The following is a 12,444-nucleotide window of genomic DNA, read 5'->3' as shown; positions in this document are numbered from 1 at the left end:
CTTTTGAGTTGCCCAACATGAGTTACATAATTAAAGGTAGAATTAAACGTTTCACGGTTGTGAATTTAATCATGACAAATTAAATTATAAACCTAGAGTCTATGGGCCGGAATTTTGCCCCCGGACTTTTATCCCCTTCATAAATTTGGCTCCAAATGTACGACCAGGATTTTTACCCCAGGAATTTTAACCCCGATCTTTACCCCGGAATCTTACCCTCTGTCCAGATAGAATTTGGTGAGAATAATTAATTTTGTACATAATAGGTCTCTTTATAGAAAGACGTAAAATCAGTTAACTATTATTTACGCTCTGTTGCTATTAACTGCCTAGACGTGTTTCTCTCAAAAATATTATTATTTTTAAAATAATTATTTTCGCCAATGTCTATATCTGGCCAAGGGCTAAATTTGGTGGTAAAAGTTCAGGCCTTACATCTTCAGTTTCCTCAACCTTAGTTATAATAACAGGGGGTAAAATTCCAGTTTATATTGCTTGTCTAATTTATCACGCTCTGTTTATTTTTATTAGACTCCACAATCCACGGGGGTAATATTCCTCCCGCGAACAAACTTGAGAGCACTCAGATCACTACCTCATAGTGACATCAGGTCTGCTCCGGGGGTAAAATTCCAGACGGATAAAATTCCGGCGACCCAGTTGTGTGAACTAATCACAGAATGCGCTAATGTCTAAAATTCTATTTTCTACATTTTTTTTTGTTGCTGACCAAGTAGATGGGTCATACCAGTTTCTATAGCCACAATATGTCATTCCATTAGTTTAACTTGGTATGAAATTTTGTGTATCCAACAGAAATCAGTAATTCATATCAGTACAATCTGTTGGTGGCTCACATCAACTATGACAATTTTTATTTAAAAACTGGCGACAACTTTAACATGTGGAAGGGGTGTCTAGTTGTATCAATAGTCGAAGGTTGAATTTTTCTACTTATAGGTTTTAAACTTAGCTTCGATGTTGAAAGTCTGTTTACGAATGTCCCCGTCTTGGAAACCCTCAAAATAATTTAGATTCGTCTCACAAACGATGATACTTTAGCAAACAGAACTCCCTGTTAACGTCATAATGGAACTTTTGGAGTTGTGTACTCAGTGTAACTATTTCCAAACCTTGGCCAAAGAGAGTTAATTGTACCGTCAAGATGAAGGTATGGCCATGGGGTCACCATTGTCGCCTATCTTTGCCAACATCTTTTTATGGAGGAGTTTGAGCAAAAAGCTTTGGCTTCAGCTCGGCTCAAACCGAAGATATGAGTTAGTGGAGGTATGTCGATGACACTTTTGTGGTTTTTTCTCATGGAGATGATAAATTGAATGAGTTTTTAGACCACCTTAATAGCGTTTCACCTTCCATAAAACTAACCAGGGAAGTGGAATCACAAAACAAACTCCCCTTATTGGACGTGTGCAACAAAAGCAGAAAAGCATTTGAACAGTCTTAGAACACCTGTTTACAGAAAAAAGACACACACAAGGCAGTACCTATTTAAACTTTCAATCTAACCACCAAATTTCTGTCAAGGAGGGGGTTGCTTACTCTTGGTTTGACAGGGCTAAGAGCATTGCTCCAATCAGCATGAGTTAAAGGATGAAATAAAGCAAGTAGAACAGGATTTGGCTAGTAACGGATACCCTCTATCCGTTTTATTGTTTTAGCGATAAGTAGGGCATAATTCATCTTTATATTTATTTGACGCTATTCATTGTATAAAAACTTGTACTGCGAATGAATAAAGAGAATTTGAATTGAATTGAATTGAATCCATTATAAACAAATGCAGGAAAGATAGCGCTACTCGTGAACCTTTACAAAATCGCAAGGAAAAGTTCGTCCACATGTCAATCCCGTATGTGTCAGGGTTATCGGAGAAAATCAGAAGGGTTGCAAGGAAATTTAAAGTGCAAACAGCGTTTAGGTCACAAAACACACTTAGGTAGAGTAGAGTCAAAACAAAACCCAAAAATTACACTCAGGATACAAAAAACTGTGTTTAGGGCCTACAGAATAAATTGTAATGATTGTTCCAGGCCTTACTATGGCGAGACAAAAAGACCATTGAACACTAGAATCAAAGAACACAAAGAAAACACCAAACAAGATTTAGTGGAAAAATCTAAAATCGCTCATTTTCTGCTGGTCCGAAAATCATCGTATGAATTTTGAAGTGGAAAAATCGTCTATAACGAACCTCATTTGTTCAAACGTAAACTAGAGGAACAATTAAATGTAGGTTAATATTTAGGTTTGAATAGGTAGGCCCACAAGTTAAACCAGTGTTTGATTTAATTTTTTTACGAGGTTGGCGACCTCTTTTAACCTTGCATTTGCCTGTCAGTGTTCACATGGGCTATGGTACTGTGCGTGGAATGTATCCAGCAAAAGAAGGGGTGAGCCGGTACAGTAAAAGGGTAAACTTTTAAGTAGGTACTGATAAAAAGTAGCGGCAGTGACCAGAGACCGAGCCCACGACATCGCTGCCTTGGACCCAAAGTCCGAGCCACCTACTTACCAATTTTGATTTCTTTAGTCTTATGAGGTTAATTTTGTCAAAAACTTTGAAAACTGTAAAATTTATCAAATTAAATTATAACTAAATTACTTAAGTCTGAGCTTACTAATAAATTGACGCTAAACGATTGAGTTTACACATTAATACCAGCTATGATGCTTGTATGTTCTGAATAACTTACTATGTTTAGCTAGGTATCAAACCCAGTAAGGTACCAGTCATATCCTTAATGCCAACCGTTTTAACAAATCTGCATGGATATAAGTTATAATTGATTGATTGAATAATTGATTGAATAATTATTGCCATAAAAACCAACAGTTCATGACAATAAATTGGCAAAGTAGATGATTTAAGAAACCGGGTTTTGAAAGCATTCCTTTCAAAAATCACAACTGCCTGATAGTATTAGAATAACAACAAAGAAATATTATGCTACCACGTTTATAGGTTCTTACTGACAAAACCTAAGTAATTGAGTATCATTTAATTTAGTGATGAGTAACCGACAAACCAAGGCCAAGAATAACATTGATAATTACTTTTTATGTTGTTTGTTGTTGGTCCGGATCGGTTGACAATTAATAAAAGGTTAAATTACCTGTGTCCGCCGGTCGAACCTGTAGAATCCTATTGCAGGATATGCATTTCGGCGACGTTAAATCGCCATCATCAGTCCTTAATATAAGAGCTTGGTCTTCCCCATTAGGTGCGTGAAAAGAAATTTCTAGGTGCGTTCCTGGGGAAGACCAAGCTCTTATATTAAGGACTGATGATGGCGATTTAACGTCGCCGAAATGCATATCCTGCAATAGGATTCTACAGGATCGACCGGCGGACACAGGTAATTTAACCTTTTATTAATTGATAATTACATCACAATAAAACATGCCTACCAGAATAAGTTGAAAACCTAAGTAATAAAAGAATTTAATAGTTAACCAAACGTGATTCTAAAATCATTCTGAATACCGGCGTAGCCTTGCCAGTCATTTTGAAATTGTCTTTAGTATAATTATGTAGGCCTAGGTAGAACTAAGTTTTAATTGATTTGAAGATAAGTATAAAATAGCCTACAGATTTCACTTACTTAAGGTTCACTTACTTAAGGTTCACTTACTTAAGGTTAATGGGTTTGGACCGCTTTCCCCTAAAAGCGTTTGAATTGACTTTAAGTTAGACCTAATTGTAAAAATGCCACTGGTAAAACATACACAAGCAAAAACGTAAGTTAGGCCAGAAGAGGATATTGGCTAATATAAGTAAGTCAGGAGGAAAATATATTGATTGGTCAATACGACATATCCTAGCTAAGGCCTCACAATTTTACGAGACAGTCACAAGTTTTTCATCAAACTATTAACCCTCCGAGCGTCACTCGTCGAAAAATCGACGCGCGACACACTTTGAGTAGAGTCACGCGTCGATTTTTCGACGCACGAACATCGTTTACGGCGAAGGCTCTATGACTGACTGAATCGGATTGAACTGGATCGAGTTAGGTATCGTTCTTTTCGTTATATTCTACGCTTTCTCCAGAGGTCTGTCTCTAAGCGCTTTATGTTCTCCGAGCCGATCGTAATTGTAGCAGACAGCTGACGTACGTATTTGTAAATAGCTAGGTTACCCTCGGACCGATGACTGATGTGTTTTATTACGTTTATCATTGTTTTAGTGTTAAAAATCAAAAGTAGTGATATACGTGGTGCATTATAAGAAGATTTAAGTGGTTTTGAAGGGCTGGTTGATGATCCTAAAGAAGTAGGTAGTGATATTGATGTAAATTATCAGCCAGATTCCTAGCTATGGTTAGGCTATGCATTCTTAGCTAAACGCTATGTACTGAAATCTGTTTTTTGCCCATAACTTATTTATTTGCAAATCTACTTCCTTATATTATTATATATTTGTAATCCTCATAAAATTTAGAACAAAGTGGCTATTTTCAAATATTTATAGGCCTATAATTTATACAATTTCATTGAGCGCGAACTTATTTTTTTTTTGAAAATTTTCCAAAATATTTTTTTTTTACCTAAAAAATGTTTTTGAAACAAATGTTCCTCATGTTTTATGTATAATATTGAAGCCCATGATTTTCCAAACAAAATGGTATATAGAACAGTAGAATTAACATTGTTTTAAGCTTCTCAGATCCGTTTTAATAAAACCTTGCAAATGCGCCAAAAATAGGCGGACATTAAGGCCTAAACTATGGACACTCGGAGGGTTAAAGTCTACTTACTCTTTCAATTTTGGATAGGCCTCTAGGTAACTTATATAACTTAGGCTAGGCTATACATTTTAACAAATGATTAGTTCTCTAGGCCCTATAGAAAGCCTCTGATCCTATTTCCTACTGACCACGTGTTTGTAAGTGAAAAACCTTGAACTTAGGCCTATCCTGCTTATGATAAATGTAGTCATTTAGGACAGAGCCTCATAATTTAGATTTAGCTTAGCCTGTTGGTTAGCTTTGATACCCTGCTAAGTAGAGCCTATCAGATATTTAAGCATAGATGTTAACTCTTGCGCTCCTATGCCAATTTTTAATGGTTTGTGATGAATGTGATCCATAAATTAAACTTAAACTTATGTTTAAAAGATATTGGCCAGGCTAATCCAAAGAAAATGTCAGGTTATTCCCAGTAAACCTACTTTTATCATAAAAAAAAACAAACAAAGGTAGGTCTAACTTATAGGTATTATCATCTTGGCCCTTCCTCGGTTATGGACGGGGGGTAGGCCTATCCGTCAATATCCGTTTACGTTATGAGCGGAAAGGGATATCCGTCCTGGGAAATTTCTTTTCTCTGGGCTATAGACAGATAAGTTAGCCTATATCTTTCCAAGAAAGGAATTGATAATGTACATTGTTTATCATTACAAAAATGAACATAACTTAAGTTACCTTACTGCATTATTATAAATGGGTTGTTTTTTTTGTGGTTGGCAATAATTAGTGTCGCAGCTGATTCAGCTACTATTATGCGCCATAGCCTAGAGTGTGTGAATAGGCCTACTGTGAAACTGTTTACATATTTGTGTTTTATGTATTATTTTTATCTTAAGTTATTAAGATAAAATGGCCAATACAAATTATCCAAAATTTGAAGATGTTATTGAGATACCCTACCAAATAACAGTAAGGAATAAGTTATGTCTGAGGGGGATTTCGTACTTGGCATTGAAAATAATATTTATTAGGTATGGAATGTGATGGATATGATGAACCTGAAGAACAGTCTTTACGCAGTAGAAGTCTTGGTGGGGAATGGGAATGAAGAGATGGGAGCGGAACTTCGAGTGGTTTAGAGGTTTAACTTAAATTAGGTTAACTTAACTTACTTCAGACAGAATGATAACCTACATTTTGAAAAAAAATATAGGTAAATAAAACAAGGGAAGGAATAAGGTAGAACAAAATATAGGCTATCCAGAAAAGTTATCCGTCTACACAAGAATTGGCTACTAAGATCATTGGCATTGTTCATAGCTTATATCGAGATTATCGCTACGGGCGACAGACAAATAAATCCGTCCACTTTACATTTTTTGTGTCCAAGACGGACATATCCGTCAAAATCAAATTTTATTTTCTTCATAACTTGTGTACAAAAATTAGGCCCCTAACTTAGTTCAGCGCTAAGAAAATCTTTTTATGATCCATGAATTAAGAAGTTATTTCAAGCAGAATAAATACAAACCTCAGTTAATCACTTTAGTTTTTTATTAATTTTAACAAAAAAATAAAGCTCCAGCCCTTTATTTAATTTAGCTCTAAAAAAGGTTTAAATTTGGGCCTAATGTTGGCAAGATTTGGAAAAAAAAAGACTGTCATAGGGGTGTATACATGACATAACCTCAAATTATTTAACATGTTACAGGGAAAATAAAACGTTTAAAATAATGTAAAATGTGCATTTCTAAAAAAAGATTGTAAATTTATAATATTAAAACTTAATTGAATGAGTCTATTGGCAAAACGATTTGAAAATCCCTCTTCACATACAGCGAACCTAGCGGTGTCATTACTAAACATTAACCTATACTACTCTTACAATGGCTGTCGTTAATCGACCTCAAAGAAAGAAAATTAAATGAGCTTTACCTCTTCAATATCATCTCTTTTACTCTCAATTATAGATGTTACGAACAGCCTAGATGTTGGTACTTTCTGTTGCTCCATTCTAACATCCACCACGGCTAAAAATCCTAAAAATAAAGAAATTTATCCATCAGACTAAGATTCAGCATCTTATTACCATCCCGAGAAATTTGTTCTGTGGTGGCGCGCATGAATACAGACAGGATTCGTCACATAAACAACCATTAAAATAGTACCATTAGTTTCAGCTTAATTTGAAGAAACCATCATCGTTTCTAGCTAGCAATGCCTTATTACATATTTCAAATATCTTTCCAGATGCCTACATATATTTGTGAAAAAGTTTAAATGTATTTATTTAAAAGGACCTAAACACGCCTAGGAAATACAGTGACACCATGCACGAGTGCCGAAAAATGGCTTCCTAATACAAAGTGGAATATGTCATTCTATGTTTTTTAAGAAAACATACTAACGTTTTCGAATCAAAAATAAAATCAATTGATATACCTCAACACTTACCTGTAAAAAATACAAATATTTTTCAAAAAATAAACGTAATATTGCAGCATTAAGGAAAGGTTCCAGGCTTGCAAATTGTGGGATTTTCTCTCTCGTATGGGAAATTTTGATTTGTAAAACGAAAATTTACTTTTTCATCTGCATGGTAATTTTAAAACTTTTTTACTAAGCGTTTGTCTTTGAGACACATGATATACTTACTCGACCCATGATCATGAGATTTCCACAACTCATTTTAAAAAAAATTGCATTTATTTCTTATAATCATTTAAATTCAATGATGTGTCTTTGCAAACACCTTTCATTTAGATGGTGGTAAACATGTTTATGTTGATTGTCTCCAATTAAATACAGTTCCACAAACTTATTATTCCTTTAAAAGCCCCATTTTTTTTTCAAAATAATTTTGAACTTTTCTAAAAACAGAACAACTAATAATACCGTAGGTGATGTGAAACTAATAGTATTACAAAAACTGAGGGGTAAATTCGGGATACCGAAATTATGCCTAATAATTATAAAATAAACGTAATGTGTGAAATTCACCTATCAAATTATTAATACCTTTCTATTTTGGGCATGTTCGTTGTGTTAACAATTCACTTAAATCAGAACATTTTTATCCTCTATCTAATCGTTTTTACTTACTCCTAGGCTGATTACAGTACTTATCTAATTTATTTTGTAATTGTAACATACCCAGCATTTTTTAGAATATTGTTTAAGCACTTACAAACATACCTTATAAAATCAAATCAGGCAAATGGAGATTCGTTTAATCTGCAGGTCCTGCTGCGGCGGGGGTATTATTTATATATATTCAATCGCAAATTAATACAAGAATTTTTTAAATATTAATTCGCTATTTTTCAATATACGGTACAGAAGATTTACCATTGGCTATAAGTAGACTAACTAAAGGTACATTTTTGAGTTTAACAATTAATTACTAACTTATCGTGTACGAATACAAAACCCCCTAGATTATTTTTTAGAAAAACTGCATAAAATGTATTTTAAAACTGTATTATACACCAACTATTTAGTTAGTAAAGCCCTCCTTTTAGTAAAAGATATGCAAATATTTTAAACGCCTTCGGTTATAGCTTGAGATTGCTTTACGGTTGTGTGTTGCGTTAGTGTCCTAATTTTAGAAGGCGCTACACAGAAAATACCGAAAGCATACAGTTCTTCGCGCTAGATAGTTAGATAAATCCAATTTCAATGAGTGATTATTGTAAACAAATGTCTAGACTTAGACTAATAAAAATATAACAGGGATTACAATTAAAAAGTACTGCTGTAAAAATACTGTATAACTACTGTAGTAATTTCTAATCCGTTTTAACGTATTGTTTTATTAACACAATTTTCGTGTAAAAAAAATTGTATTCGGAGAACAATTTTTTTTTTTTTTTAATTAATCAAGAAAAAGTTCCTTTTGCTAATGATTATCTTTTCAAATGTTTTAGAGATTAAAAAATAAACAATTTAATATAGGTACATATCAAAGCTTTGTTGTATAGATAAACTGGAAATTTTAAATTCCCATGTTATGCTTAAGGAGAATAAGCAAACTAATGCTAAACTTGCTTGATAATATATATTTATTACTAATTAGGCAGGTTAAATAATTTATTTCATAACAAAGATATATAAAAATTACTATTTTTCCATTAAACACACTTTTATTGCCATCCCTGTATAGTAGCAAACCTATTAGCTCATCAAACATAATGTTATTTTAAGTAGGGAATAAATATGGCATGTCTAACGGAATATATTTTACTACGAATCCAACCCGACAAAGGAAATTCGCTTAGTTTGCAGGTTTACTGCGGCAGGTGTATTTAATATTAGTTCGAAAAAGTTACATTAATAATTAACCATTTAACCTTACCTAATTAAACAAGACAATACTTTTACACATTTTCTGTTATATTTTGCCTAATTTTGGTCTCCTGTTCAGTACCATAATAATACAGAACTATACAAGTCATGGACATGGCATTTCCGTTGAAGAATAGCGGTCGTTGCCTACCGCGAACGTAGAGATAAGAAACTCCTTGTCAAGTCAGCAAATGCATGACTGACTGCTGCTAACAGCAGTGCGGCTGATGACGTAATAGGATGTGTTACAGACTGTTGATATCAGCTGTTGACACAACGCACCTGTGTCAAGTACAGCCAATCGCAAACGTTAATTTCGTTTTACTCTTGTGACGTAAGCGAAGTATGTAATACAGCAGCGTAAATCTGGATAGAAGTGGTTTTTATCGAGTTCCCTTGGTTTTCCATTATGGGAAATAAGCAAAGCTAACCGTAGATATCATGGTATGACCGATTTTTTTCGTTTTGATGAGCGCAGAGGCCAAACACGCCATTCGTTCAAATTATACAGTAATGTAATTGCGAACCAGTATATTTATTTGGACTATGGCAACGGGGATTTATGCATTATAAAACTGGTTTTCCAATTTTTGAACCTCAAAAACATCAGTTTTGAAATTTTTTTTAACCTATTTGTTAGAGCTTAAAGAAATGACTTAGTATGTTGAATCGATGTAGTACTTTTAATGGTGTAGAAAATTTAAAAAAAAAACTTTAAATCCTAAAATCCTATGTATCATTATGAATAAGTAAACCAATGTAGTTTATTTGATTATGCAATTGTTATTTGTTGATCAAATTTTGCAAAATTACCTTTATTTACTTAGGTACTTACATTTTACTTCAAAACATACTTTATATTACCTTACATTTAGCAGCAAACCTCAGTACTCATTAAGCCTACTGTAAGGAAGAAAATGTGTAATTTCTTAAGAATTATTTTAGCGATAATTCAGTCAGGCAAATGGAAATTCGCATAGTTTTGCAGGTTTTCTGAGGCGTGTAACGTCGTAAAAATCATATGTCTAGACTAGACGGCTCTATTCAATCTAGAAGTAAACACTCAAACTGTAACATATCTTTTAATAGTTTACTGACAAGATAAAATAAAGGTACATCGTTTTAAATTGAAATTTAGAAAGATACACATAACCCCAACACCTAGATTAGTTTTAATAGATTGTCTATGCCTTAATTGAACGAATAGAATCTTAGGAACGTGTTTTACCATTAATCAGTTATTTTTAAAAATCTCTTAGAAAACGTAAATGTTTCAATTCCGTTAAAGAGTTCTGTTGACATTAGCAATAATTTACAGAAATGTAATCAATCGACGAATGAATAGTTTCAGTTATTCAATTTCACAACAGGGAGTTGGATGCTGAACTGGTTGTTTAGAATATGACCTTGTTCCCCGCTCTTACAAATACAAAGAGTTAAAATATCTTTCAAACAAATACTCGTAGGCTAGTTCGCGTTTGTGAAATGTACAATCATTGATACTGTATAATTTGTACAATGCAAGTTAAGATAACACGCCGTAACATTTCCTTGTTGTTGGTACAATAACAGCAAAGTTAGTTTGATACTTATACTGCATTTAATGAAAGAATGCTGTAGTAATATTAATCCAGTTAATTAAAATATATGCACATTAAAAATCTGTTGCCAATACAGTACTGAATACTCACAATTTCAATTGGGATCTGTCCAAACATTCTAATTTAAAAAAGTTAGTAAATATGTAAATGTAAGGTAGTCAACGCCCAAAGGTCATTCATTGCTGGTTTGTTCTTAAATATTCGTGTTTAGTCGCATGGAGGCCTTGGAAAAGTGAATGTAAAAGGTGAATCTTCCTCTCGTCTCTAGTCACAATCTTTTACGTTTTATACTTTCTCTTCTTGACATCGACCTCAAAACGTTTAAGATAAATAGTCAGCATAGGGAATATTCCCCAAGAATATTTAAAACGTTTATGATTTTTATTTTATGTTTTATTTTTACCACTACCAGAGGTAACTAAAGTTAGAAGAGATTATCAATGTCAATCTGGCTGTGTTTTTTTTCTTGGAAACGTAAGTTTTTGTTTACTGGGACCCTCCATGACTTTTGAAATGTTTGTGACACTTTACTTAAAAATTAAGTGTCTTTCTATGAAATAAGTTGAGTTGGAATTAATTGTCGGTTGAATTATGGTTGACGAGTTTATCCTGGTATTTTCACACAATAAATTAAATTGAAGTACCGGTATTTCAATCGGCAACTTAATAAAGGTTTATCATTATTTCATTTATAATGTCACACTATTGTAGACACTAAACGCATTCTAGTATTGGCATTTACATTAAGTATTGGCAAAACTTCATAGATATTATATCTACACCTGTAGTGTGTTTATCATTGTTCATTTCCCCTCGCCAAATGGGTCAATTCTCAATGCAGCGGACGCAAGTAGATATTTGAATTATCGCTCTTTTATTCAACAGTCGGTGATCGATTGGGAAATATTACCGTTTCTTTCTAAACGAGGTTTTATTGAAGAGTCCGGAGTCCCTTAAAATATCACGTAACAGATAGTTTTTCTTGTCTCAATTAATTCAAAGTCGCTTATACGCTTCCGATGTTTACCAAGTTTAGTATATGAGTACTACATGATGTAAAGGTGAACAAAATGAATAAAGTTATAAGTGCTGAATTAAGTACAATTTAGGTTTGTAAAGGGGGGGGAAAAATAAGCAAATAGAAAATGATGTGTTGAAATTTTTCTGACTTAAATATCAATGTGTTCAACGTTTCACCTTTTCTTATTGGATAAAGGCGTATACTGTACTCAAATAATAATCACGTTTAAAGAGAAATTTTGTTTAACATAAAACTAAATAATATACGAACAATTCAAAAATACAGTAGGTAAACAGTATTTGGAGAAATTCTACACCATTACCGCCTTCAATTTAATTGGTAAAGGCATATAGCAGTCGCAGTACAGCCAAGCGCTGCTGTAGTAGAAATATATCTGAAGGCTCTTTGTTATCTCATTATTTATACAATGGCTTTGTTTAGTACATTTCAGGAAATTGGTTATAGCATCTTGAGGAATGTTATAAACAAATTACTTGCTCAATAATACAGTTCCAAAACAATTTTTTTCATTACAATGTCTCAAAAACAGCTGTCTTACGGAACGTTTTGAGTCCCTAATGATAGCTTTTTGTGGACTAGTCCCTAAAATTTTACTACTCGAATCATATGGTTACGTCAAAGCTTATCTCGAAAACAAATCAGCTGTTCTGATCCTTTAAATGCTTCAACAAAACTTTGTTTGTTTCTTACATAGCCTGATTCATTCAGTGTTACTGTATTTTGTATTTTCTGCTATAATATGACAATG

The 12,444-nt window shown here is 33.4% G+C and overlaps 1 protein-coding gene across 1 annotated transcript in view; it reads right to left on the bottom strand.

Annotated features, from left to right (window-relative positions):
- Nucleotides 1-6,801, bottom strand: part of LOC129003836 (integrator complex subunit 3) — a 29,990-nt gene extending 23,189 nt beyond the window's left edge. The window contains exon 1 of the mRNA XM_054432160.1: nucleotides 6,645-6,801. Coding sequence (XP_054288135.1) covers nucleotides 6,645-6,722 — 78 coding nt within the window. The 5' untranslated portion in view covers nucleotides 6,723-6,801. The remainder of the gene's footprint in view (nucleotides 1-6,644) is intronic.
- Nucleotides 6,802-12,444: the final 5,643 nt, after the last annotated feature.

This window comes from Macrosteles quadrilineatus, unplaced genomic scaffold (assembly GCF_028750875.1).
Source record: "Macrosteles quadrilineatus isolate MER2022 unplaced genomic scaffold, UCM_ALF_1.0 Scaffold_9__3_contigs__length_116548681, whole genome shotgun sequence".
In the NCBI taxonomy this organism is placed as follows: domain Eukaryota; kingdom Metazoa; phylum Arthropoda; class Insecta; order Hemiptera; family Cicadellidae; genus Macrosteles; species Macrosteles quadrilineatus.
Note: the sequence above shows the minus strand (reverse complement) of the source record. Positions and strands in the feature narration are given on the sequence as shown.